General features: G+C 60.2%; 1 protein-coding gene and 1 long non-coding RNA gene across 6 annotated transcripts in view; both read right to left on the reverse strand.

The window, feature by feature from the left end:
* Positions 1-619: 619 nt before the first annotated feature.
* PYGM (glycogen phosphorylase, muscle associated) overlaps positions 620-27988 on the reverse strand; it is a 58980-nt gene continuing 31611 nt past the window's right edge. The window contains exons 12-20 of the mRNA XM_090129692.1: positions 22279-22393; positions 20681-20782; positions 18480-18627; positions 16632-16690; positions 12653-12794; positions 9458-9665; positions 6706-6840; positions 4004-4070; positions 620-2038 (exon numbers count right to left, since the gene is read on the reverse strand). Of these exons, the coding sequence (XP_089985818.1) occupies positions 1886-2038; positions 4004-4070; positions 6706-6840; positions 9458-9665; positions 12653-12794; positions 16632-16690; positions 18480-18627; positions 20681-20782; positions 22279-22393 (1129 nt within the window). The 3' untranslated portion in view covers positions 620-1885. The remainder of the gene's footprint in view (positions 2039-4003; positions 4071-6705; positions 6841-9457; positions 9666-12652; positions 12795-16631; positions 16691-18479; positions 18628-20680; positions 20783-22278; positions 22394-27988) is intronic.
* LOC149913480 (uncharacterized) lies at positions 6882-9405 on the reverse strand. 5 transcript variants are annotated; one of them, XR_016461238.1, is made up of 3 exons: positions 9224-9405; positions 8340-9193; positions 6882-8155 (listed from the first exon to the last, which is right to left on the reverse strand). It is a non-coding gene; the product is annotated as an uncharacterized LOC149913480 (long non-coding RNA). The 5 variants fall into 5 exon arrangements; XR_016461241.1 differs by having other exon boundaries at positions 8340-9170; positions 9222-9405; XR_016461240.1 differs by having other exon boundaries at positions 8340-8991; positions 9102-9405.

A 27988-nucleotide genomic window follows, 5' to 3' on the forward strand; every position in this document is an offset into this window, starting at 1 on the left:
CCTATGGGGTCTCTATGGGGCTTTATGGGGTCTAAAGGCATCTATGGGGTCCCTATGGGGCTTTATGGGGTCTAAAGGTATCTATGGGGCGCTATGGGGTCCCTATGGGTCTTTATGGGGTCTAAAGGTATCTATGGGGTCGCTATTGGGTTCTATGGGGTCTAAAGGTATCTATGGGTCCCTATCAGGCTTTATGGGGTCTAAGGGTATCTATGGGGTCCCTATGGGGCTTTATGGGGTCTAAAGGTATCTATGGGGCGCTATGGGGTCCCTATGGGTCTTTATGGGGTCTAAAGGTACCTATGGGGTCTCTATGGGGCTTTATGGGGTCTAAAGGCATCTATGGGGTCCATATGGGGCTTTATGGGGTCTAAAGGCATCTATGGGGTCCCTATGGGACTTTATGGGGTTTAAGGATATCTATGGGTCCCTGTGGGGCCTTATGGGGTCTAAGGGCATCTCTGGGTCTCTATGGGGCCCCTGTCATCACAATGGGGTTTTTGCTCTCCCTCTGGTGCTCCATATTTTCCCCTATTGATCCCCCACCCCAAACCCCCACCCCAAACCCCCGCCCCCCACCCCACTGCCCCCCCCCGGCCCCACACACAGTGACACTGCGCAGCGTTTCTCCCTTTATTTTTGGGGTCGGCACAACGAGGTCCCCCCCCCCGGACCCCCCCTCCTCAACCCCCCCCCCCCACCCGCGCCCCACAGCGACACGGCGCCGCTGCTGTGGGGTTTTTGTCAGCTGTGGGGTGCTATGGGGCGATATGGGGTGCTATGGGGTGATATAGGGCGATATGGGGTGATATGGGGCAATATGGGGCGATATAGGGTGACATAGAGTGATATGGAGTGATATAGGGCGATATGGGGTGATATAAGGTGGTATAGGGCGATATGGGGAGATATGGGGCGATATAGGGTGATATGGGGTGATATAGGGCGATATGGGGTGATATAGGGTGACATAGAGTGATATGGGGTGATATAGGGCGATATGGGGTGATATAGGGCGGTATAGGGCGATATAGGGCGATATGGGGCGATATGGGGAGATATAGGGCGGTATAGGGCGATATGGGGCGATATAGGGTGACATAGAGCGATACGGAGTGATATAGGGCGATATGGGGTGATATAGGGCGGTATAGGGCGATATGGGGCGATATGGGGAGATATAGGGCGATATGGGGTGCTGTGGGGCGATATGGGGTGCACTGGCTCATTGTTGTGGGGAGATGTGGGGCAACACGAGGCGCTATGGGGTGCAGTGGGTCGCTGTGGGTCACGCAGTGGGGCGATATGGGGCGATATGGGGTGACACGAGGCGATACGGGGCGACACGAGGCGATATGGGGTGATATGGGGTGACATGAGACAATATGGGGTGATGTGGGGTGATATGGGGTGACATGGGGCAATATAGGACGATATGGGGTGACATGAGACAATATGGGGGCGATATGGGGTGCTATGGGGCAACATGACGTGATATGGGGTGACATGAGGTGCTGTGGGGTGACATGGGGTGACATGGGGTGCTATGGGGTGACATGAGGCTCTATGGGGTGACATGGGGTGCTGTAGGGCGCTATGAGGCGCTATGGGGTGCTATGGGGTGACATGTGGCGCCGTAGGGTGCTATGGGGCGCTATGGGGTGACACGAGGCGCTATGGGGCGCTATGGGGTGACAGGAGGCGCTGTGGGGAGATGTGGGGTGCTATGGGGTGACATGTGGCGCCGTAGGGTACTATGGGGTGCTATGGGGTGACATGAGGCGCTATGGGGTGACAGGAGGCGCTGTGGGGAGACATGGGGCGCTATGGGGTGACACGTGGCTCCGTAGGGCGCTATGGGGCGCTATGGGGCGCTGTGGGGCGGTCAGTGGCGGGGCTCGTCGGGGGCGGGGATGCGGTGGCGGGTGGGCTCCGTGCCCCAGATCTCGCGGGCGTATTGAGCGATAGTTCGGTCGCTGGAGAATTTCCCGGCCGCCGCGATGTTCCGGATCACCGTGCGGGTCCACTGTCGGGAGTCCTGCGCGACAGCGCCGCGATATGGGGTCAGAACGCAGCGGTATGGGGTCAGAGCACCGCGATATGGGGTCAGAGCACAGCGATGTGGGGTCAGAAATCAGCGATATGGGGACAGAGCACCGCGATATGGGGTCAGAGCACAGCGATATGGGGTCAGAGCGCCGCGATATGGGGTCAGAGCACAGCGATGTGGGGTCAGAAATCAGCGATATGGGGTCAGAGCGCAGCGATATGGGGACAGAGCTCAGCAATGGGGTCAGAGCACAGCGATATGGGGTCAGAGCACACTGATATGGGGTCAGAACACCGCGATATGGGGTCAGAGCACCGCGATATGGGGTGAGAGCTCAGCGATGTGAGGTCAGAGCCACATCAAGGGGGTCAGAGCACAGCGATATGGGGTCAGAGCACACTGATATGGGGTCAGAGCACACTGATATGGGGTCAGAGCACCGCGATATGGGGTCAGAGTGCAGTGATATGAGGTCAGAACTCAGCGATACGGGGTCAGAGCGCAGCGATATGGGGTCAGAGCGCAGCGATATGGGGACAGAGCTCAGCAATGGGGTCAGAGCACCGCGATATGGGGTCAGAGCACCGCGATATGGGGTCAGAGCTCAGCGATGTGGGGTCAGAGCACAGCGATATGGGGTCAGAACGCCGCGATGTGGGGTCAGAACTCAGCGATATGGGGACAGAGCTCAGCAATGGGGTCAGAGCGCAGCAATATGGGGTCAGAGCACTGCGATATGGGGTCAGAGCACACTGATATGGAGTCAGAGCACTGCGATATGGGGTCAGAGTGCAGTGATATGGGGTCAGAACTCAGCGATATGGGGACAGAGCTCAGCAATGGGGTCAGAGCACCGCGATATGGGGTCAGAGCCACCATTATGGGGTCAGAGCCACCGTAATGGGGTCAGAGGCACAGTAATGGGGTCAGAGGCAAATCACTGAGGTCAGAGCCACAGTAATGGGGTCAGAGCCACTGTAATGGGGTCAGAAGCACAGTAATGGGGTCAGAGCCACCATTATGGGGTCAGAGGCAAATCATTGTGGTCAGAGCCACCATTATGGGGTCAGAGCCACTGTAATGGGGTCAGAGCCACTGTAATGGGGTCAGAACCATTGTTATGGGGTCAGAACCACCATTATGGGGTCAGAGCCACCATTATGGGGTCACAGCCACAGTAATGGGGTCAGAGCCATCATAATGGGGTCAGAGCCACTGTAATGGGGTCAGAGCCACCATAATGGGGTCAGAGCCACAGTAATGGGGTCAGAGCCACTGTAATGGGGTCAGAACCACTATTATGGGATCAGAACCACCATAATGGGGTCACAGCCACAGTAATGGGGTCAGAGCCATCATAATGGGGTCAGAGCCACTGTAATGGGGTCAGAGCCACAGTAATGGGGTCAGAGCCACTGTAATGGGGTCAGAGACAAATCATTGGGGTCAGAGCCACCATTATGGGGTCAGAGCCACTGTAATGGGGTCAGAGCCACCGTAATGGGGTCAGAGCCACTGTAATGGGGTCAGAGCCACCGTAATGGGGTCAGAGCCACTGTAATGGGGTCAGAGGCAAATCACTGGGGTCAGAGCCATCATTATGGGGTCAGAGCCACTGTAATGGGGTCAGAGCCACCGTAATGGGGTCACAGCCACCGTCATGGGGTCGCAGCTACATCAGTGGGGTCAGAACCCCATCAGTGGGCAAAGACCACCCCATAACCTCACCCCATAACCCCATAACCCCATAACCCCACCCCATAACCCCATAACCCCACCTCATAACCTCACCCCACAACCTCATCTCCCCGCAGCCCCACACCCCATAACCCCACAGCCCCCTAACCCCATCACCCCATAACTCTATGACCCTATAACCCCCCGACCCCATAACCCCCCGACCCCATAACCCCCCTGACCCCATAACCCCCCCGACCCCATAACCCCACAAACCTTGTACAGCTCGCTGACGCGCTCCTGGCATTTCACGTACGCTTCGTAGTCGGCGAAAACCTTAAACCTAAGGGGGATTTTATGGGGTCAGCGACCCCAAATGCCCCAAAATGGGGAGAGAGGGGGCGGCGCTATGGGGTGGGAACAACAGTGGGGTCGGGGAACCCAGAATGGGATCGGGAACGCAATAATGGGATTGGGAACCCAAGAGTGGGACTGGGAACCCATAATGGGATCAGGAAGCCAATAGTGGGATCAGGAAGCCAATAATGGGATCGGGAACCCAATAATGGGATCGGGAACCCAATAATGGGATCAGGAAGCCATAATGGGATCAGGAAGCAAATAATGGGATCGGGAACCCAATAATGGGATCGGGAACCCAATAATGGGATCAGGAAGCCATAATGGGATCGGGAACCCAATAATGGGATCGGGAAGCCATAATGGGATCAGGAAGCCATAATGGGATCAGGAAGCCAATAGTGGGATCAGGAAGCCATAATGGGATTGGGAACCTGTAATGGGATTGGGAACCCAACAATGGGATCGGGAACCCAATAGTGGGATCAGGAAGCCATAATGGGATCAGGAACCCATAATGGGGTCAGGAACCCAATAGTGGGATTGGGAGCCCACAGTAGGATCAGGAACCCAATAATGGGATCAGGAACCCAATAATGGGATCGGGATCCCGTAATGGGATCAGGAACACAATAATGGGATTGGGAACCCAATAGTGGGACTGGGAACCCATAATGGGATCAGGAAGCCAATAGTGGGATCAGGAAGCCAATAATGGGATCGGGAACCCAATAATGGGATCGGGAACCCAATAATGGGATCAGGAAGCCATAATGTGATCAGAAACACAATAATGGGATCGGGAACCCAATAATGGGATCGGGAAGCCATAATGGGATCGGGAAGCCAATAGTGGGATCAGGAAGCCATAATGGGATCAGGAAGCCATAATGGGATCAGAAACACAATAATGGGATCGGGAACCCAATAATGGGATCGGGAAGCCATAATGGGATCGGGAAGCCAATAATGGGATCAGGAACCCAATAATGGGATCGAGAACCCGTAATGGGATCAGAAACACAATAATGGGATTGGGAACCCAATAATGGGATCGGGAAGCCATAATGGGATCAGGAAGCCATAATGGGATCGAGAAGCCAATAGTGGGATCAGGAAGCCATAATGGGATCAGGAAGCCATAATGTGATCAGAAACACAATAATGGGATCGAGAACCCGTAATGGGATCAGAAACACAATAATGGGATTCCAGACCCCGCCCTCTAAGACACCGAGGCCCCGCCCCCTTGTCCCAGACCCCGCCCTCGAAGTCACCGAATCCCCGCCCCCTCAACCCAGACCCCGCCCCCTCAACCCAGACCCCACCCCCCTAAGCCCCACCCCCATCCCAGACCCCGCCTTCGAAGCCGCCCAGGCCCCGCCCCCTCACCCCAGACCCAATCCTCGAAGCCCTGCCCCCTCATCCCATACCCTGCCCGCGAAGCCACCGAGGCCCCGCCCCCTCATCCCAGACCCCGCCCCCTCAACCCAGACCCCAATCCCTAAGCCCCACCCCCATCCCAGGCCCCGCCCTCGAAGCCACCCAGGCCCCGCCCCCTCAACCCAGACCCAATCCTCGAAGCCCCGCCCCCTCATCCCAGACCCCGCCCTCGAAGCCACCGAGGCCCCGCCCCCTCATCCCAGACCCCGCCCCCGAACTCACCGAATCCCCTCCCCCTCACCCCTGACCCCGCCCCCTCAACCCAGACCCCGCCCTCGAAGCCACCGAAGCCCCACCCCCATCCCAGACCCCGCCCCCGAAGCCACCCAGGCCCCGCCCCCTCACCCCAGACCCAATCCTCGAAGCCCTGCCCCCTCATCCCATACCCTGCCCGCGAAGCCACCGAGGCCCCGCCCCCTCATCCCAGACCCCGCCCCCTCAACCCAGACCCCAACCCCTAAGCCCCACCCCCATCCCAGACCCCGCCCTCGAAGCCACCGAGGCCCCGCCCCCTCATCCCAGACCCCGCCCCCGAACTCACCGAATCCCCGCCCCCTCACCCCAGACCCCAACCCCGAAGCCCCACCCCCATCCCATACCCCGCCCTCGAAGCCACCGAAGCCCCGCCCCCTCACCCCAGACCCCGCCCCCTCAACCCAGACCCCAACCCCGAAGCCACCGAGGCCCCGCCCCCTCAACCCAGACCCCAACCCCGAAGCCCCACCCCCATCCCAGACCCCTCCCTCGAAGCCACCCAGGCCCCGCCCCCTCAACCCAGACCCAATCCTCGAAGCCCCGCCCCCTCATCCCAGACCCCGCCCTCGAAGCCACCGAGGCCCCGCCCCCTCACCCCTGACCCCGCCCCCTCAACCCAGACCCCAACCCCGAAGCCACCGTGGCCCCGCCCCCTCATCCCAGACCCCGCCCTCGAAGCCACCCAGGCCCCGCCCCCTCAACCCAGACCCCAACCCCGAAGCCCCACCCCCATCCCAGACCCCGCCCTCGAAGCCACCGAGGCCCCGCCCCCTCAAACCAGACCCCGCCCCCTCAACCCAGACCCCAACCCCGAAGCCCCACCCCCATCCCAGACCCCGCCCCCGAAGCCACCCAGGCCCCACCCCCTCACCCCAGACCCCGCCCCCCCCCGAAGCCCCGCCCCCCGCAGCGCGGCGCACCGGTCGTGGTTCATGAGCATGTTGACGATGTCCCGGAAGAGGTCGGGCTGGCGCGGGCTGAAGAAGCCGCTGCTCAGCTGATCCACGGCCGTGCGCAGCTCCGGCAGCCGCTCGTAGAAATCGCGGGCGCAGTACCTGCGCGGGGCATTGTGGGATGCGCATGGGGTTACTATGGGGCGTGCGGGGGGGGTTATTATGGGGTGTGTGGGGTTATTATGGGGTGGATGGGGTTATTATGGGATGGATGTACGGGGTTATTATGGGGTGTGTGGGGTTATTATGGGATGGGTGGGGTTATATGGGGTTATGTGGGGTTATTATGGGATGCGTGGGGTCATTATGGGATGTAGATGTGGGGTTATTATGGGATGGATGGGGTTATTATGGGGTGTATGGGGTTATTATGGGATGGATGGGGTTATTATGGGGTGTGTGGGGTTATTATGGGGTGTATGGGGTTATTATGGGATGGATGGGGTTATTATGGGGTGTATGGGGTTATTATGGGATGGATGGGGTTACATGGGGTTATGTGGGGTTATTATGGGATGGATGGGGTTATGGGGTGGATGGGGTTATTATGGGATGTAGATGTGGGGTTACGTGGGGTTACGTGGGGTTATATGGGGTTATTATGGAGTGTATGTGTGGGGTTATTATGGGATGGATGGGGTTATTATGGGGCGTATGGGGTTATTATGGGATGTAGATGTGGGGTTATTATGGGATGGATGGGATTATTATGGGATGCAGATGTGGGGTTATGTGGGGTTATATGGGGTTATTATGGGATGGATGGGGTTATTATGGGGTATACGGGGTTATTATGGGATGGATGGGGTTACATGGGGTTATGTGGGGTTATTATGGGATGGATGGGGTTATTATGGGGTGTATGGGTTCATTACGGGATGGATGGGGTTATTATGGGGCGTATATGTGAGGTTATTATGGGATGGATGGGGTTACATGGGGTGTGTGAGGTTATTATGGGATGTACGGGGTTATTATGGGGTGTAGATGTGGGGTTACGTGGGGTTATGTGGGGTTATATGGGGTTATTATGGGATGGATGTGTGGGGTTATTATGGGGTGGATGGGGTTATTATGGGATGGGTGGGGTTACATGGGGTTATATGGGGTTATTATGGGGTGTAGATGTGGGGTTATTATGGGATGGATGGGGTTATTATGGGATGTGTGGGGTTATTATGGGATGTACGGGGTTATGTGGGGTTATGTGGGGTTATTATGGGATGGATGGGGTTATTATGAGATACCAGGGGTTATTATGGGATGGATGGGGTTATGGGGTGGATGGGGTTATTATGGGGTGTAGATGTGGGGTTACGTGGGGTTATGTGGGGTTATATGGGGTTATTATGGGATGGATGGATGGGGCCCCACACCCCCCACCCCACACATCACACTTTGTATCCCTGCCCCACACCTCTATGGCTCCCTGCCCCACACATCTATGGCTCCCTGCCCCACACACCTCTATGTCTCCCCGCCCCACACCTCGATGTCTCCCTGCCCCACACCCCACACCTCTATGTCTCCCTGCCCCACACCTCTATGTCTCCCTGCCCCACACATCTATGTCTCCCTGCCCCACACCCCCTGCCCCACACCCCACACCCCACACATCTATGTCTCCCTGCCCCACACATCTATGGCTTCCTGCCCCACACACATCTATGGCTCCCTGCCCCACACCTCTATGTCTCGCTGCCCCACACATCACACTTTGTATCCCTGCCCCACAACTCTATGTCTCCCTGCCCCACACATCACACTTTGTATCCCTGCCCCACACCTCGATGTCTCCCTGCCCCACACCCCACACCTCTATGTCTCCCTGCCCCACACATGTATGGCTCCCTGCCCCACACATCTATGTCTCCCTGCCCCACACCCCACACCCCACACCTCTATGTCTCCCTGCCCCACACATCTATGTCTCCCTGCCCCACACATCTATGTCTCCCTGCCCCACACCTCTATGTCTCCCCGCCCCACACCTCGATGTCTCCCTGCCCCACACCCCACACCTCTATGTCTCCCTGCCCCACACCTCTATGCCTCCCTGCCCCACACATCACACTTTGTATCCCTGCCCCACACATCTATGTCTCCCTGCCCCACACCCCACACCCCACACCTCTATGTCTCCCTGCCCCACACCTCTATGGCTCCCTGCCCCACACATCTATGGCTCCCTGCCCCACACCTCTATGTCTCCCCGCCCCACACCTCGATGTCTCCCTGCCCCACACCCCACACCTCTATGTCTCCCTGCCCCACACCTCTATGCCTCCCTGCCCCACACATCACACTTTGTATCCCTGCCCCACACATCTATGTCTCCCTGCCCCACACCCCACACCCCACACCTCTATGTCTCCCTGCCCCACACCTCTATGGCTCCCTGCCCCACACATCTATGGCTCCCTGCCCCACACCTCTATGTCTCCCCGCCCCACACCTCGATGTCTCCCTGCCCCACACCCCACACCTCTATGTCTCCCTGCCCCACACCTCTATGCCTCCCTGCCCCACACATCACACTTTGTATCCCTGCCCCACACATCTATGTCTCCCTGCCCCACACCCCCTGCCCCACACACGGCTCTGGCTCCCTGCCCCACACCTCTATGTCTCCCCGCCCCACACCTCGATGTCTCCCTGCCCCCCACCCCCTTCCCACCCCCAGCTGATCTCCCCCCCCCCCCCCGGCCCCACTGCCGACCCCTGGCGGTCGAGCCGCTCCACGTCCTCCACCCTCATCCCGAAGATGAAGAGGTTTTCCTCGCCCGCCTCCTCGGCCATCTCCACGTTGGCTCCGTCCATGGTGCCGATGGTCAGCGCCCCGTTCAGCATGAACTTCATGTTCCCCGTGCCCGACGCCTCCGTGCCCGCCGTGGAGATCTGCTCCGACAGGTCGGCGGCGGGGATCACTGCCATGGGGGGAGATGGGGGTCAGATGGGGGGTGAGATGGGGGAGAGATGGGGGGTGAGATGGGGTGAGATGGGGGGTGATGTGGAGGGGTGATGGGGGGTGAGATGGGGGTGAGATGGGGGCTGAGATGTGGGGTCAGATGTGGGGTGAGATGGGGGATGAGATGGGGGTGAGATGTGGGGTGAGATGGGGGGTGATGTGGGGTGAGACGGGGGTGAGATGGGGGGTGAGATGGGGGGTGAGATGTGGGGTGAGATGGGGTGAGATGGGGGTGAGATGGGGATGCTTGGAGATCTGCTCCGACAGGTCGGCGGCGGGGATCACTGCCATGGGGGGAGATGGGGGTCAGATGGGGGGTGAGATGGGGGGTGAGATGGGGGGCAGGGTGTGGGGTGATGTGGGGTGAGATGGGGGGCAGATGTGGGGTGAGATGGGGGTGAGATGGGGGTGAGATGGGGGTGAGATGGGGGGTGATGGGGGAGAGATGGGGGGTGAGATGGGGGGTGAGATGGGGGAGATGGGGGTCAGATGGGGGCTGAGATGGGGGGGTGATGGGGGATGAGATGGGGGTGAGATGGGGATGCTTGGAGATCTGCTCCGACAGGTCGGCGGCGGGGATCACTGAGATGTGGGGAGATGGGGGTCAGATGGGGGGTGAAATGGGGGTCAGATGGGGGTGATGGGGGGTGAGATGGGGGGTGATGGGGGGTGAGATGGGGGTGAGATGGGGGAGAGATGGGGGGTGAGATGGGGGTGAGATGTGGGGTGAGATGGGGGGGTGATGGGGGGCAGGGTGTGGGGTGATGTGGGGTGAGATGGGGGGCAGATGTGGGATGAGATGGGGGGTGAGATGGGGGGTGAGATGGGGGGTGATGGGGGAGAGATGGGGGAGAGATGGGGGGTGAGATGGGGGGTGAGATGGGGGTGAGATGGGGGGCAGGGTGTGGGGTGAGATGTGGATGATGGGGGGTGAGATGTGGATCAGATGTGGGGTGAGATGGGGGGTGAGATGTGGGGTGATGTGGGGTGAGATGGGGATGCATGGAGATCTGCTCCGACAGGTCGGCGGCGGGGATCACTGAGATGTGGGGAGATGGGGGTCAGATGGGGGGTGAGATGGGGGGGTGATGGGGGGTGAGATGGGGGGTGAGATGGGGGTGAGATGGGGTGAGATGGGGGGTGATGTGGAGGGGTGATGGGGGGTGAGATGGGGGTGAGATGGGGGCTGAGATGTGGGGTCAGATGGGGGGTGAGATGGGGGAGATGGGGGGGGTGAGATGGGGGGGTGATGGTGGGTGAGATGGGGGGTGAGATGGGGGGTGAGATGTGGGGTGATGTGGGGTGAGATGGGGATGCATGGAGATCTGCTCCGACAGGTCGGCGGCGGGGATCACTGAGATGTGGGGAGATGGGGGTCAGATGGGGGGTGAGATGGGGGGTGATGGGGGCAGATGGGGGTCGGATGGGGGGCAGGGTGTGGGGTGAGATGGGGGTGAGATGGGGGGTGAGATGTGGATCAGATGTGGGGTGAGATGTGGGGTGAGATGGGGGTGATGTGGGGTGATGTGGGGTCAGATGGGGGGGTGAGATGTGGGGTGAGATGGGGGTGATGTGGGGTCAGATTTGGGGCAGAGGTGTGGGGTGGGGGATGCTGTGCAGCTCCGCTCTGCCCCACAGCCCCTCCTGTGCCCCACAACCCCACAACAACCGATTACCTCCCATAACCCCATAACCCCACATCCCCCATAACCCCACACCACCCCATAGCCCCCCATCCTCCAACATCCCCACAGCTCCCCATAGCCCCCATATCCCCCCATAGCCCCCCAGCCCCCCATAGCCCCCATAACCCCACACCACCCCATAGCCCCCCATCCTCCAACATCCCCCACAGCCCCCCATAGCCCCCATAGCCCCCCATCCTCCCCCACCCCCCACATCCCCCATAGCCCCCATAACCCCACACCACCCCATACCCCCCATAGCCCCCATATCCCCCCATAGCCCCCCATCCTCCCACACCCCCCATATCCCCCCATAGCCCCACACCACCCCATAGCCCCACACCACCCCATAGCCCCCATAGCCCCCATAGCCCCACACCACCCCATAGCCCCCCATCCTCCCACATCCCCCATAGCCCCCCATAGCCCCCATAACCCCACACCACCCCATAGCCCCCCAGCCCCCCCAGCCCCCCATAGCCCCATATCCCCCCATAGCCCCACACCACCCCATAGCACCCCATCCTCCCACATTCCCCCCAGCCCCCCATAGCCCCCATAGCCCCACACCACCCCATAGCCCCCATATCCCCCCATAGCCCCACACCACCCCATAGCCCCCATAGCCCCCATAGCCCCCCAGCCCCCCCAGCCCCCCATATCCCCCCATAGCCCCCATATCCCCCATAACCCCATATCCCCCCATAACCCCCATAACCCCACACCACCCCATAGCCCCATATCCCCCCACACCCCCCATATCCCCCCATAGCCCCCATAGCCCCACACCACCCCATAGCCCCCCATCCTCCCACATCCCCCCCAGCCCCCCATATCCCCCCATAACCCCCCATAACCCCCCATAGCCCCCATAGCCCCCCATAACCCCACACCACCCCATAGCCCCACACCACCCCATAGCCCCCCATCCTCCCCCACCCCCCACATCCCCCATAGCCCCCATAACCCCACACCACCCCATACCCCCCATACCCCCCATAGCCCCCATAGCCCCCCAGCCCCCCATAGCCCCCATATCCCCCCATAGCCCCCCATAGCCCCATATCCCCCCATAGCCCCCATAGGCCCCCATAGCCCCCCATCCTCCCACACCCCCCATATCCCCCCATAACCCCACACCACCCCATAGCCCCACACCACCCCATAGCCCCCATAGCCCCCCAGCCCCCCATAGCCCCCCAGCCCCCCATAGCCCCCCAGCCCCCCATGGCCCCCCAGCCCCCCGCCCCCCGGCCCGTACCCTTCTCGGCGAGGGAGACGCGGTAGTTCTCGAGGAAGATGACCTTGAGGCGGTCGCCCACGGCCGGGTCGTGGTTCACCACGTCGCCGATGGAGGTGATGAGTTTGATGATCAGCTTCGCCATGTGGTAACCGGGGGCGGCCTGGGGGGGCACAGCGTGACCCATAGCGACCCATGGCGACCCATGGCGACCCACAGCTACCCATAGGGACCCATAGCGACCCATAGCGACCCATAGCGACCCACAGCTACCCATAGGGACCCACAGCGACCCATGGCGACCCATAGGGACCCACAGAGACCCATGGCGACCCATAGGGACCCATAGTGACCCATAGGGACCCATAGTGACCCATAGGGACCCATAGGGACCCATAGGGACCCACAGCGACCCATAGGGATGCATAGGGACACAGAGGGACCCATAGAGACCCATAGTGACCCATAGGGACCCATAGCGACCCATAGGGACCCACAGCGACCCATGGCGACCCATAGCGACCCATAGGGACACACGGCGACCCATAGGGACCCACAGCGACCCATAGGGACCCATAGCAACCCATAGGGACCCATAGTGACCCATAGCGACCCATAGGGACCCACAGCGACCCATAGCAACCCATAGCGACCCATAGTGACCCATAGGGACCCATAGTGACCCATAGGGACCCATAGGGACCCATAGGGACCCACAGCGACCCATAGGGATGCATAGGGACACAGAGGGACCCATAGAGACCCATAGTGACCCATAGGGACCCATAGCGACCCATAGGGACCCACAGAGACCCATGGCGACCCATAGGGACCCATAGGGACCCATAGGGACCCATAGTGACCCATAGGGACCCATAGGGACCCACAGCGACCCATAGGGATGCATAGGGACACAGAGGGACCCATAGAGACCCATAGTGACCCACAGAGACCCATAGCGACCCATAGCGACACACAGAGACCCATAGGGACACATAGAGACCCATAGGGACACATAGAAACCCATAGGGACCCATAGGGACCCATAGCGACCCACAGCGACCCATAGCGACCCATAGCGACCCATAGGGACCCACAGCAACCCATAGTGACCTATAGTGACCCATAGCGACCCATAGTGACCCACAGCGACCCACAGCGGGAACCAGAGGGACACGGGGGGGCACATAGGGAACCATAGGGACACATAGGGACGCATAGGGACCCATAGGGACGCATAGCGACCCATAGAGACCCACAGGGACACATAGAGACCCATAGGGACCCATAGTGACCCACAGCGACCCATGGCGACCCATGGCGACCCATAGTGACCCATAGGGACCCATAGGGACCCATAGCGACCCATGGCGACCCATGGCGACCCATAGTGACCCATAGGGACCCATAGGGACCCATAGCGACCCATAGGGACCCACAGCGACCCATAGGGACCCATAGCGACCCATGGCGACCCATGGCGACCCATAGCGACCCATAGGGACCCATGGCGACCCATAGGGACCCATGGCGACCCATAGCGACCCATAGGGACCCATAGCGACCCACAGCGACCCATAGCGACCCACAGCAACCCATAGGGACCCACAGCAACCCATAGTGACCCATGGCGACCCACAGTGGGAACCAGAGGGACACAGGGGGGCGCATAGGGACACATAGGGACACATAGAGACCCATAGGGACCCATAGAGACCCATAGAGACCCATAGGGACCCATAGGGACCCATAGGGACACATAGGGACCCATAGGGACACATAGGGACACATAGGGACGCATAGGGACCCATAGGGACGCATAGCGACCCATAGAGACCCACAGGGACACATAGAGACCCATAGGGACCCATAGTGACCCACAGCGACCCATGGCGACCCATGGCGACCCATAGTGACCCATAGGGACCCATAGGGACCCATAGCGACCCATAGGGACCCACAGCGACCCATAGGGACCCATAGCGACCCATGGCGACCCATAGGGACCCATGGCGACCCATAGGGACCCATGGCGACCCATAGCGACCCATAGGGACCCATAGGGACCCATGGCGACCCATAGCGACCCATAGAGACCCACAGGGACACATAGAGACCCATAGGGACCCATAGTGACCCACAGCGACCCATGGCGACCCATGGCGACCCATAGTGACCCATAGGGACCCATAGGGACCCATAGCGACCCATAGGGACCCACAGCGACCCATAGGGACCCATAGCGACCCATGGCGACCCATAGGGACCCATGGCGACCCATAGGGACCCATGGCGACCCATAGCGACCCATAGGGACCCATAGGGACCCATGGCGACCCATAGGGACCCATGGCGACCCATAGCGACCCATAGGGACCCATAGTGACCCACAGCGACCCATGGCGACCCATAGTGACCCATAGGGACCCATAGGGACCCATAGCGACCCATAGGGACCCACAGCGACCCATAGGGACCCATAGGGACCCATAGGGACCCATAGCGACCCATAGGGACCCACAGCGACCCATAGGGACCCATAGCGACCCATGGCGACCCATGGCGACCCATAGGGACCCATGGCGACCCATAGGGACCCATGGCGACCCATAGCGACCCATAGGGACCCATAGCGACCCACAGCGACCCATAGCGACCCACAGCAACCCATAGGGACCCACAGCGACCCATAGTGACCCATGGCGACCCACAGTGGGAACCAGAGGGACACAGGGGGGCGCATAGGGAACCATAGGGACGCATAGGGATCCATAGGGACACATAGGGACCCATAGGGACCCACAGCGACCCATAGGGACCCACAGCGACCCACAGCGACCCATAGCGACCCATAGCGACCCATAGTGACCCACAGCGGGAACCAGAGGGATACGGGGGGGCGCATAGGGAACCATAGGGACACATAGGGACACATTGGGACCCATAGGGACACATTGGGACACATAGGGACCCATAGCGAAACAGCGACCCATAGCGACTCACAGCGGGAACCAAGTGTGGGGGGGCACATAGGGAACCATAGGGACCCATAGCGACCCATAGGGATGCATAGAGATCCATAGGGACACATAGGGACACATAGCGACCCACGGCGACCCACAGCGACCCATAGTGACCCACAGCGACCCATAGCGACCCACAGCAACCCATAGTGACCCATAGCAACCCACAGCAACACACAGCGACCCATAGCGACCCACAGCGACCCACAGCAGGAACCAGAGGGACACGGGGGGGCACATAGGGACACATAGGGACACATAGGGACCCATAGGGACCCATAGGGACGCATAGGGACCCATAGGGACACATAGAGACCCATAGGGACCCATAGGGACGCATAGGGACCCATAGGGACACATAGGGACCCATAGGGACCCATAGGGACACATAGGGACCCATAGGGACACATAGGGACACATAGTGACCCATAGGGACACATAGGGACACATAGGGACCCATAGGGACCCATAGGGACACATAGGGACCCATAGGGACACATAGGGACACATAGTGACCCATAGGGACACATAGGGACACATAGGGACCCATAGGGACCCATAGTGACCCATAGGGACACATAGGGACACATAGGGACCCACAGAGACCCATAGAGCCCCCACTGGACCCCCACCCTCTGCCCCACAGGACCTCCCCACCCCACAGGACCCCCCATCCCATAGGACCCCCAAACCCCATACAACCCCCCCCACCCCATAGGACCCCCCACCCCATAGGCCCCCCAACCCCACAGGACCCCCCACCCCCATATGACCCTCCCCCACCCCATAGAACCCCCCACCCCACAAATGCCCCCCACCCCACAGGACCCCCCCCTCACAGGACCCCCCACCCCATAGGACCGCCAACCCCACAAGACCCCCCACCCCATAGGACCCCCCCACCCCACAGGACCCCCCACCCCATAGGACCCCCCCCCACCCCACAGGACCCCCCACCCCACAGGACCCCCCCTCACCTTCCCGCCGATCATAACAGTGCGGGGCACGAAGGCTTTGTTGGGTTCCTTCTTAATCCCTGCGGAGGACAGAGGGGTCGGGGGGGGGACCCACATTTTGGGGGGGGGGCAATGGGGGTCCTGTGGGGTTTGGGGGTCGTATTGGGGTGGGGGGGGTCGTATGGGGGTGGTGGATCCTGTGGGGTGGGGGGGATTTGTGGGGTTGGGGGGGGGTCCTGTGGGGTTGGGGGGAGTCGTATGGGGGTGGGGGGTCCTGTGGGGTGGGGGGGGGTCGTATTGGGGTGGGGGGTCCTATGGGGTGGGGGCTCCTGTGGGGGGGGGATTTGTGGGGTTGGGGGGGGTCCTGTGGGGTTGGGGGGGGTCGTATGGGGGTGGGGGATCCTGTGGGGTGGGGGGTCCTATGGGGTGGGGGCTCCTGTGGGGTGGGGGGGATTTGTGGGGTTGGGGGGGTCCTATGGGGTGGGGGGGGGTCGTATGGGGGTGGGGAGTCCTGTGGGGTGGGGGGTCCTATGGGGTGGGGGGGATTTGTGGGGTTGGGGGGGTCCTATGGGGTGGGGGGGGGGTCATATGGGGGTGGGGAGTCCTGTGGGGTGGGGGGGATTTGTGGGATTGGGGGGGGTCGTATGGGGGTGGGAGGTCCTATGGGATGGGGGGGATTTGTGGGGTGGGGGGTCCTATGGGGTGGGGGGGGTCCTATGGGGGTGGGAGGTCCTATGGGGTGGGGGCTCCTGTGGGGTGGGGGGGATTTGGGGGGTTGGGGGGGGTCCTGTGGGGTGGGGGTCTGGGGGGTCTGGGGGGTCTGTGGGGGGGGGGATGTGTGGGGCAGGGATGTGGGGCAGGGATGTGTGGGGCAGATGCACGGTTATACAGGGTGATGATGTGCAGGCAGTGGGGGCAGGGCTCTATGGGGCAGGCTATAGGGCAGCTATGGGGCAGGGCTCTATAGGGCAGCTATGGGGCAGCTATGGGGCAGGGCTCTATGGGGCAGCTATGGGGCAGCTGTGGGGCAGGGCTCTATGGGGCAGCCATGGGGCAGCTATGGGGCAGTCATGGGGCAGCTATGGGGCAGCTGTGGGGCAGCTATGGGGCAGCCATGGGGCAGCTATAGGGTTCCTATGGGGCAGCTATGGGGCAGCTATGGGGCAGCTATGGGGCAGGTCCTATGGGGCAGCTGTGGGGCAGCCGTGGGGCAGCTATGGGGCAGCTATGGGGCAGCTATGGGGCGCAGCTCACTGTTGTAGAGCGTGATGACGTGCAGGCAGTTGAGCAGCTGCCGCTTGGGGCAGGGCTCTATATGGAGCCATGGGGCAGGCTCTATAGGGCAGCTATGGGGCAGGTCCTATAGGGCAGCTATGGGGCAGCTATGGGGCAGCTATGGGGCAGCTATGGGGCAGCTCACTGTTGTAGAGCGTGATGACGTGCAGGCAGTTGAGCAGCTGCCGCTTGGGGCAGGGCTCTATGGGGCAGGTCCTATAGGGCAGCTATGGGGCAGCTATGGGGCAGCTATGGGGCAGCCGTGGGGCAGCTCACTGTTGTAGAGCGTGATGACGTGCAGGCAGTTGAGCAGCTGCCGCTTGGGGCAGGGCTCTATATGGAGCCATGGGGCAGGCTCTATAGGGCAGCTATGGGGCAGGTCCTATAGGGCAGCTATGGGGCAGCTGTGGGGCAGCTATGGGGCAGCTGTGGGGCAGCTCACTGTTGTAGAGCGTGATGACGTGCAGGCAGTTGAGCAGCTGCCGCTTGGGGCAGGGCTCTATGGGGCAGCAATAGGGTTTCTATAGGGCAGCCATGGGGCAGCTATGGGGCAGCTATGGGGCAGCTATGGGGCAGCTATGGGGCGCAGCTCACTGTTGTAGAGCGTGATGACGTGCAGGCAGTTGAGCAGCTGCCGCTTGTACTCGTGGATGCGCTTGACCTGCACGTCGAACAGGGAGGCGGGGTTGACCCGCACGCCGTAATCGCGCTCCAGCTGCGCCGCGAACTTCGCCTTGTTCTCCTGCGGGGGGGGGGCGAGCGTCAAAGGGGGGGGAGGGGAGGGGGGGGGGAGGGGTGGGGGGGAGGGGCGTGGGGGGGGGAGGGGTGGGGGGGTATGGGGGAGGGTCGTATGGGGGGATATGGGGGGATATGGAGACATGGGGGGGAAGTGGGGGGAGATGGGGGGGGAATGTGGGGGGAGATGGGGGGATGTGGGGGGAGATGGGGGGATATGGAGACATGGGGGGGACATGGGGGGAGATGGGGGGGAATGTGGGGGGCGGTGTGGGGGGATATGGGGGGATGTGGGGGGAGATGGGGGGGAGATGGGGGGATATGGGGGGATATGGGGGGGATATGGAGACATGGGGGGGGACATTGGGGGAGATGGGGGGGGAATGTGGGGGGGGATGTGGGGGGATGTGGGGGGAGATGGGGGGATGTGGGGGGGATATGGGGGGAGATGGAGACATGGGGGGGACATTGGGGGAGATGGGGGGGGAATGTGGGGGGGGATGTGGGGGGAGATGGGGGGGGATGACATGGGGGGATGTGGGGGGAGATGGGGGGGATTTGGGGGGGATATGGGGGGATATGGAGACATGGGGGGGACATGGGGGGAGATGGGGGGGATATGGGGGGGATGTGGGGGGAGATGGGTGGGGATGACATGGGGGCATATGGGGGGATGTGGGGGGATGTGGGGACATAGGGGGACAGATAGGGACAGGGGGACGTGGGGGGACGTGGGGACATGGGGGGGGATGTGGGGGGAATGTAGGTGGATGTAGGGGGACGTGGGAGGGGATGAGGGGGATGGGGGGATATGGGGGGGATGGGGGGACGTGGGGGGATGTGGGGGGACAGGGAGTGGACTTGGGGGGACATGTGGGGACATGTAGGGACATATGGGGACGTGTGGGACATGTGGGGACACAGTGAGACACACAGGGACCCCATAGGGACCCATAGGGTGACATTGAGAGACACACAGTGACCCATAATGGGACCCACGGTGACACCCACAGCGCCCCACATCACCCCATAGCCGCCCCATAGCCACCCCATAGCCACCCCACATCGCCCCATAGCAACCCCACATCACCCCATAGCTGCCCCACATCGCCCCATAGCCACCCCACATCACCCCATAGCTGCCCCACATCGCCCCATAGCAACCCCACATCACCCCATAGCTGCCCCAAATCACCCCATAGCCGCCCCACATTGCCCCATAGCTGCCCCATAGCCACCCCACATCACCCCATAGCCACCCCATAGCTGCCCCCCATTTCCCACCTGCTTGACTTTGGCCACATCTCGGATGAAGGCGTCATCGTCCACCAGCACCCCACACTCCCTGCCCCATAGCCGCCCCATAGCTGCCCCACATCACCCCATAGCCACCCCATAGCTGCCCCACATCGCCCCACATCGCCCCCCATTTCCCACCTGCTTGACTTTGGCCACATCCCAGATGAAGGCGTCATCATCCACCAACACCCCACCCCCCCTGCCCCACATTGCCCCATAGCCACCCCATAGCTGCCCCACATCGCCCCATAGCCACCCCATAGCCGCCCCACATCGCCCCACATCACCCCCCATTTCCCACCTGCTTGACTTTGGCCACATCGCGGATGAAGACGCCATCGTCCACCAGCACCCCACACTCCCTGCCCCATAGCCACCCCATAGCTGCCCCACATCGCCCCATAGCCACCCCACATCACCCCATAGCTGCCCCACAGCCGCCACCCATTTCCCACCTGCTTGACTTTGGCCACATCCCAGATGAAGGCATCATTGTCCACCAACACCCCACACTCCCTGCCCCATAGCCGCCCCATAGCCGCCCCACATCACCCCATGGCCGCCCCATAGCCGCCCCACATCGCCCCACATCACCCCCCATTTCGCACCTGCTTGACTTTGGCCACATCTCGGATGAAGGCGTCATCGTCCACCAACACTCCACACTCCCTGCCCCATAGCTGCCCCATAGCTGCCCCACATCACCCCATGGCTGCCCCATAGCTGCCCCACATCACCCCACATCACCCCCCATTTCCCACCTGCTTGACTTTGGCCACATCCCGGATGAAGGCGTCATCGTCCACCAGGGCCCTGAGGCGCTGCAGCTGATCCAAATCGGCCACAAACTCGTCGCCGATTCGCTGTGGGGCAGAAGGGGGGCAGAAGGGGGGCGGGGGGGGACAGGCTGAGACCCGCTGTGCCCCACGTCCACCCCACAGCGCCCCATAGCGCCCCATCGAGCCCCACAGAGCCCCATAGAATCCCATAGAGCCCCATAGAGCCCCATAGTACCTCATAGAACCCCATAGAGCCCCATAGAACCCCATAGTGCCCCATAGAGCCCCATAGCGCCCCATAGAGCCCCACAGAGCCCCATAGCGCCCCATTGAGCCCCACAGAGCCCCATAGCGCCCCATAGAGCCCCATAGAGCCCTATAGTACCTCATAGAACCCCATAGAGCCCCATAGAGCCCCATAGCGCTCCATAGCGCCCCATAGAGCCCCACAGAGCCCCACAGAGCCCCATAGCGCCCCATAGAGCCCCACAGAGCCCCATAGTACCTCATAGAACCCCATAGAGCCCCACAGAACCCCATAGTGCCCCATAGAGCCCCATAGCGCCCCATAGCGCCCCACAGCACCCCATAGAGCCCCATAGAATCTCATAGCACCCCACAACACCCCATAGAGCCCCAAAGTGCCCCATAGCACCCCATAGAGCCCCATAGAGCCTCACAGAGCCCCATAGTGCCCCATAGCACCCCATAGCACCCCATAGAGCCCCACAGAGCCCCATAGCACCCCATAGAAACCTATAGCGCCCCATAGAGCCCCACAGAGCCCCGTAGTGTCCCATAGAACCCTATGGTGCCCCATAGAGCCTCACAGCGCCCCATAGCACCCCATAGAGCCCCATAGTGCCCCACAGAGTCCCATAGTGTCCCATAGAAACCTATGGTGCCCCATAGCACCCCATAGCGCCCCATAGAGCCCCACAGAGCCCCATAGTGTCCCATAGAGTCCCATAGTGTCCCATAGAACCCTATGGCGCCCCATAGAGCCCCATAGTGTCCCATAGAGCCCCATAGAGTCCCATAGTGCCCCACAGCACCCCATAGCGCCCCATAGCACCCCACAGAGCCCCATAGCGGACCCCCTCCTCCCCCCCCGCCCCACATCGCCCCATAGCGACCCCCCCCCACCCCCCACGGCCCCACATCACCCCACATCACCCCATAGCGACTCCCCTCCTCCCCCCTCCGCCCCACATCACCCCACATCGCCCCATAGTGACCCCCTCCCCCCCCTCCGCCCCACATCGCCCCATAGCGACCCCCCCCCGCCCCCCACGGCCCCACATCACCCCACATCACCCCATAGCGACTCCCCTTCCCCCCCCGCCCCACATCGCCCCATAGCGACTCCCCTCCCCCCCTGCCCCACATCACCCCATATCCACCCCATACCCCCCCATACCCACCCCACATCACCCCATAGCGACTCCCCTCCCCCCCCCCCGCCCCACATCACCCCATAGCGGACCCCCTCCCCCCCCCCCGCCCCACATCACCCCATAGCGACCCCCCTCCCCCCCTCCCCCCCCGCAGCCCCACATCGCCCCATAGCTGCCCCCCACCTCCGCGATGACCTCCGCCAGCCCCGGGTTGCAGAGCAGCAGCCAGCGGCGGGGGGTGATGCCGTTGGTTTTGTTCTGGAACTTGTGGGGGTCCAGCTCGTAGAAATCCTTGAAGCTGGGGGGGAAACGGGAACACGTGGAACGGGGGGCACAGGGGGGGCACACGGGGGGCACACGGATGGCACATAAATGGCACGTGTGTGGCACACGGAGGGCACACAGATAACACACAGATGGCACATGCGTGGCACACGGATGACACGTGTCTGGCACACGGAGGGCACACGGATGGCACATGGGTGGCACACAGATGGCACACGGAGGGTACATGTGTGGCACATGGATTGTATGGGTGTGACACATGGATGGCACATGTGTGGCACATGGATGGCACATGTGTGGCACACAGAGGGCACACAGATGGCATACGGATGGCACACGGATGGCACATGTGTGGCACATGTATGGCACATGTGAGGCACACGGATGGCACATGTGTGGCACACGGAGGGCACACGGATGGCACATGTGTGGCACATGTATGGCACATGTGAGGCACACGGATGGCACATGTGTGGCACACGGAGGGCACACGGATGGCACATGTGTGGCACATGTATGGCACACGGATGGCACATATGTGGCACACGGAGGGCACACGGATGGCACATATGTGGCACATGGATGGCACACGGGTGGCACATGTGTGGCACACGGATGGCACATGTGTGGCACACAGAGGGCACATGTGTGGCACATGTATGGCACACGGGTGGCACATGGATGGCACATGTGTGGCACACAGAGGGCACATGGATGGCACGTGTCTGGCACACGGAGGGCACACGGATGGCACGTGTGTGGCACACAGATGGCACACAGATAACACACAGATGGCACATAGATGGCACACAGATGACACGTGTGGCACACAGGTGGCACATGGATGGCACATGTGTGGCACATGTGTGGCACAAGGATGGCACATGGGTGGCACATGGATGGCACATGTGTGGCACATGGGTGGCACATGTGTGGCACACAGATGGCACACAGATGGCACATGTGTGGCACACGGGGGGAACATGTGTGGCACACAGGGGGCACACGGGGGGCACATGGATGGCACACGGATAGCATGTGTGGCACACGGAGGGCACACGGATGGCATATGTGTGGCACACGGGTGGCACATGTGTGGTACACGGGGGGAACATGTGTGGCACATGGATTGTATGGGTGTGGCACATGGGTGGCACACGGAGGGCACACAGATGGCACACAGATAACACACAGATGGCACATGTGTGGCACACGGATGACACGTGTGGCACACAGGGGGCACACGGGGGGCACATGGATGGCACACGGATAGCATGTGTGGCACACGGAGGGCACACGGATGGCACACAGATGGCACACGGATGGCACATGTGTGGCACGTGTGTGGCACACAGATGGCACACGTGAGGCACATGGATTGTATGGGTGTGGCACATGGATGGCACACAGGTGGCACACAAATGGCACATGTATGGCACATGGATGGCACACAGATAACACACAGATGGCACGTGTGTGGCACACGGATGACACGTGTGGCACACGGATGGCACACAGGTGGCACACGGATGGCACATGTGTGGCACGTGTGTGGCACACAGATAACACACGGATGGCACACGGAGGGCGCACGGATGGCACATGTGTGGCACACAGGTGGCACATGGGGGAACATGTGTGGCACACGGATGGCACATGTGTGGCACATGGTTGGCACATGTATGGCATGGGCGTATCACACGGATGGCACACGGATGCCATATGTGTGTCACATGGATGACACATGTATGGTACGGGTATGGCACAAGTACGACACAAGTACGGCACACACACACGTATGACACACGTATGGCACATACACGCATGGCACACGCATGACCCACGCGTGACGAACACACTCCGAGGATGTCAGAGCGGATCAGACCCCCAGCCATCACATGTAACACACATGTATGCCGCACACACACACGTATGACACACATATGACCCACTCATGACCCACGCGTGACTCACACGCTGTGCTTGAGGATGTCGAAGTGGATCTGACCCCCAACCAGCACACGTAACACACACGTACGCCACACACACACATGTACAACACGCATGACACACGTATGACACACGCGTGACGCACACGCTGTGCTTGAGGATGTCGGAGCAGATCTGACCCCAGCCATCACACCCACATGTATGACACAACACACACACAACACACACACGTGTGACAACACATGACACACGCGTGACACACGTATGACGCACACGCTGTCCTTGAGGATGTCGGAGTGGATCTGAGCCCCAGCCATCACACGTAACAACACACCCACATGTATGACACAACACCCACACGTAACACACACACATGACACACGCGTGACACACGTATGACGCACACGCTGTCCTTGAGGATGTCGGAGTGGATCTGAGCCCCAGCCATCACACCCACACAACACCCACATGTATGACACAACACCCACACAACACCAACACACGTATGACAACACATGACACACGTATGACACACGCGTGAGCCACGCACACGCTGTCCTTGAGGATGTTGGAGTGGATCTGAGCCCCAGCCATCACACGTAACAACACACCCACACAACACACAAGTATAACACACACGTATGCCACACACACACATATAATACACACGTATGACACACATGACACACGTATGACACGTGTGATCCACGCACACGCTGTCCTTGAGGATGTCGGAGTGGATCTGAGCCCCAGCCATCACACGTAACAACACACCCACATGTATGACACAACACCCACACAACACACACACGTGTGACAACACATGACACACGCGTGACACACGCATGAGCCACGCACACGCTGTCCTTGAGGATGTTGGAGTGGATCTGAGCCCCAGCCATCACACGTAACAACACACCCACATGTATGACACAACACCCACACAACACACACACGTAACACACACGTATGACAACACATGACACACGTATGACGCACACGCTGTCCTTGAGGATGTCGGAGTGGATCTGAGCCCCAGCCATCACACGTAACAACACACCCACATGTATGACACAACACCCACACAACACACACACGTGTGACAACACATGACACACGCGTGACACACGCATGAGCCACGCACACGCTGTCCTTGAGGATGTCGGAGTGGATCTGAGCCCCAGCCATCACATGTAACATCACACCCACATGTATGACACAACACCCACACAACACCCACACGTAACACACACGCATGACACACGCGTGACACACGTGTGAGCCACGCACACGCTGTCCTTGAGGATGTCGGAGTGGATCTGAGCCCCAGCCATCACACGTAACAACAACACACCCACATGTATGACACAACACCCACACAACACACACACACGTATGACAACACATGACACACGCGTGACACACGTATGACGCACACGCTGTCCTTGAGGATGTCGGAGTGGATCTGAGCCCCAGCCATCACAACCCACACAACACCCACACAACACACACACGTATGACAACACATGACACACGCGTGACACACGTATGACGCACACGCTGTCCTTGAGGATGTCGGAGTGGATCTGAGCCCCAGCCATCACACGTAACAACACACCCACATGTATGACACAACACCCACACAACACACACACGTATGACAACACATGACACACGCGTGACACACGTATGACGCACACGCTGTCCTTGAGGATGTCGGAGCAGATCTGAGCCCCAGCCATCACACGTAACAACACACCCACATGTATGACACAACACCCACACGTAACACACACACATGACACACGCGTGACACACGCGTGATCCACGCACACGCTGTCCTTGAGGATGTCGGAGTGGATCTGAGCCCCAGCCATCACATGTAACAACACACCCACACAACACCCACACAACACACACACGTATGACAACACATGACACACGCGTGACACACGTATGATGCACACGCTGTCCTTGAGGATATCAGAGCAGATCTGACCCCCAGCCATCACACGTAACAACACACCCACATGTATGACACAACACCCACACAACACGCCCACACGTAACACACACACATGACACACGTATGACACACGCGTGAGCCACGCACACGCTGTCCTTGAGGATGTCGGAGTGGATCTGAGCCCCAGCCATCACACGTAACAACACACCCACACAACACACACACAACACACACACGTATGACACACGTATGACACACGCGTGACACACGCGTGATCCACGCACACGCTGTGCTTGAGGATGTCGGAGTGGATCTGAGCCCCAGCCATCACACCCACATGTATGACACAACACCCACACAACACACACACACACGTAACACACACACATGACACACGCATGACACACGCGTGAGCCACGCACACACTGTCCTTGAGGATGTCGGAGTGGATCTGAGCCCCAGCCATCACACCCACATGTATGACACAACACACACACAACACACACACGTAACACACACGCATGACACACGCATGACACACGCGTGAGCCACGCACACGCTGTCCTTGAGGATGTCGGAGTGGATCTGAGCCCCAGCCATCACACCCACATGTATGACACAACACACACACAACATACACACGTAACACACACACATGACACACGTATGACACACGCGTGAGCCACGCACACGCTGTCCTTGAGGATGTCGGAGCGGATCTGAGCCCCAGCCATCACACGTAACAACACACAGGCACAACACCCACACAACCCGCCCACACGTAACACACACACATGACACACGCGTGACACACGTATGACGCACACGCTGTCCTTGAGGATGTCGGAGTGGATCTGAGCCCCAGCCATCACACGTAACAACACACCCACATGTATGACACAACACCCACACAACACACACACACGTGTGACAACACATGACACACGCGTGACACACGTATGACGCACACGCTGTCCTTGAGGATGTCGGAGCGGATCTGAGCCCCAGCCATCACACGTAACAACACACCCACATGTATGACACAACACCCACACAACCCGCCCACACGTAACACACACATGACACACGTATGACACACCCGTGAGCCACGCACACGCTGTCCTTGAGGATGTTGGAGTGGATCTGAGCCCCAGCCATCACACGTAACAACACACCCACACAACACACAAGTATAACACACACGTATGCCACACACACACATATAATACACACGTATGACACACATGACACACGTATGACACGTGTGATCCACGCACACGCTGTCCTTGAGGATGTCGGAGTGGATCTGAGCCCCAGCCATCACACGTAACAACACACTCACATGTATGACACAATGCCCACACAACACACACACACGTATGACAACACATGACACACGCGTGACACACGTATGACGCACACGCTGTCCTTGAGGATGTTGGAGTGGATCTGAGCCCCAGCCATCACACGTAACAACACACCCACATGGATGACACAACACCCACACAACACACCCACACACGTATGACAACACATGACACACGCGTGAGCCACGCACACGCTGTCCTTGAGGATGTCGGAGTGGATCTGAGCCCCAGCCATCACACGTAACAACACACCCACACAACACCCACACAACACACACACGTATGACAACACATGACACACGCGTGACACACGTATGATGCACAC

This window comes from Phasianus colchicus, chromosome 37 (genome assembly GCF_987193195.1).
Source record: "Phasianus colchicus chromosome 37, bPhaCol1.hap1.1, whole genome shotgun sequence".
NCBI lineage: Eukaryota > Metazoa > Chordata > Aves > Galliformes > Phasianidae > Phasianus > Phasianus colchicus.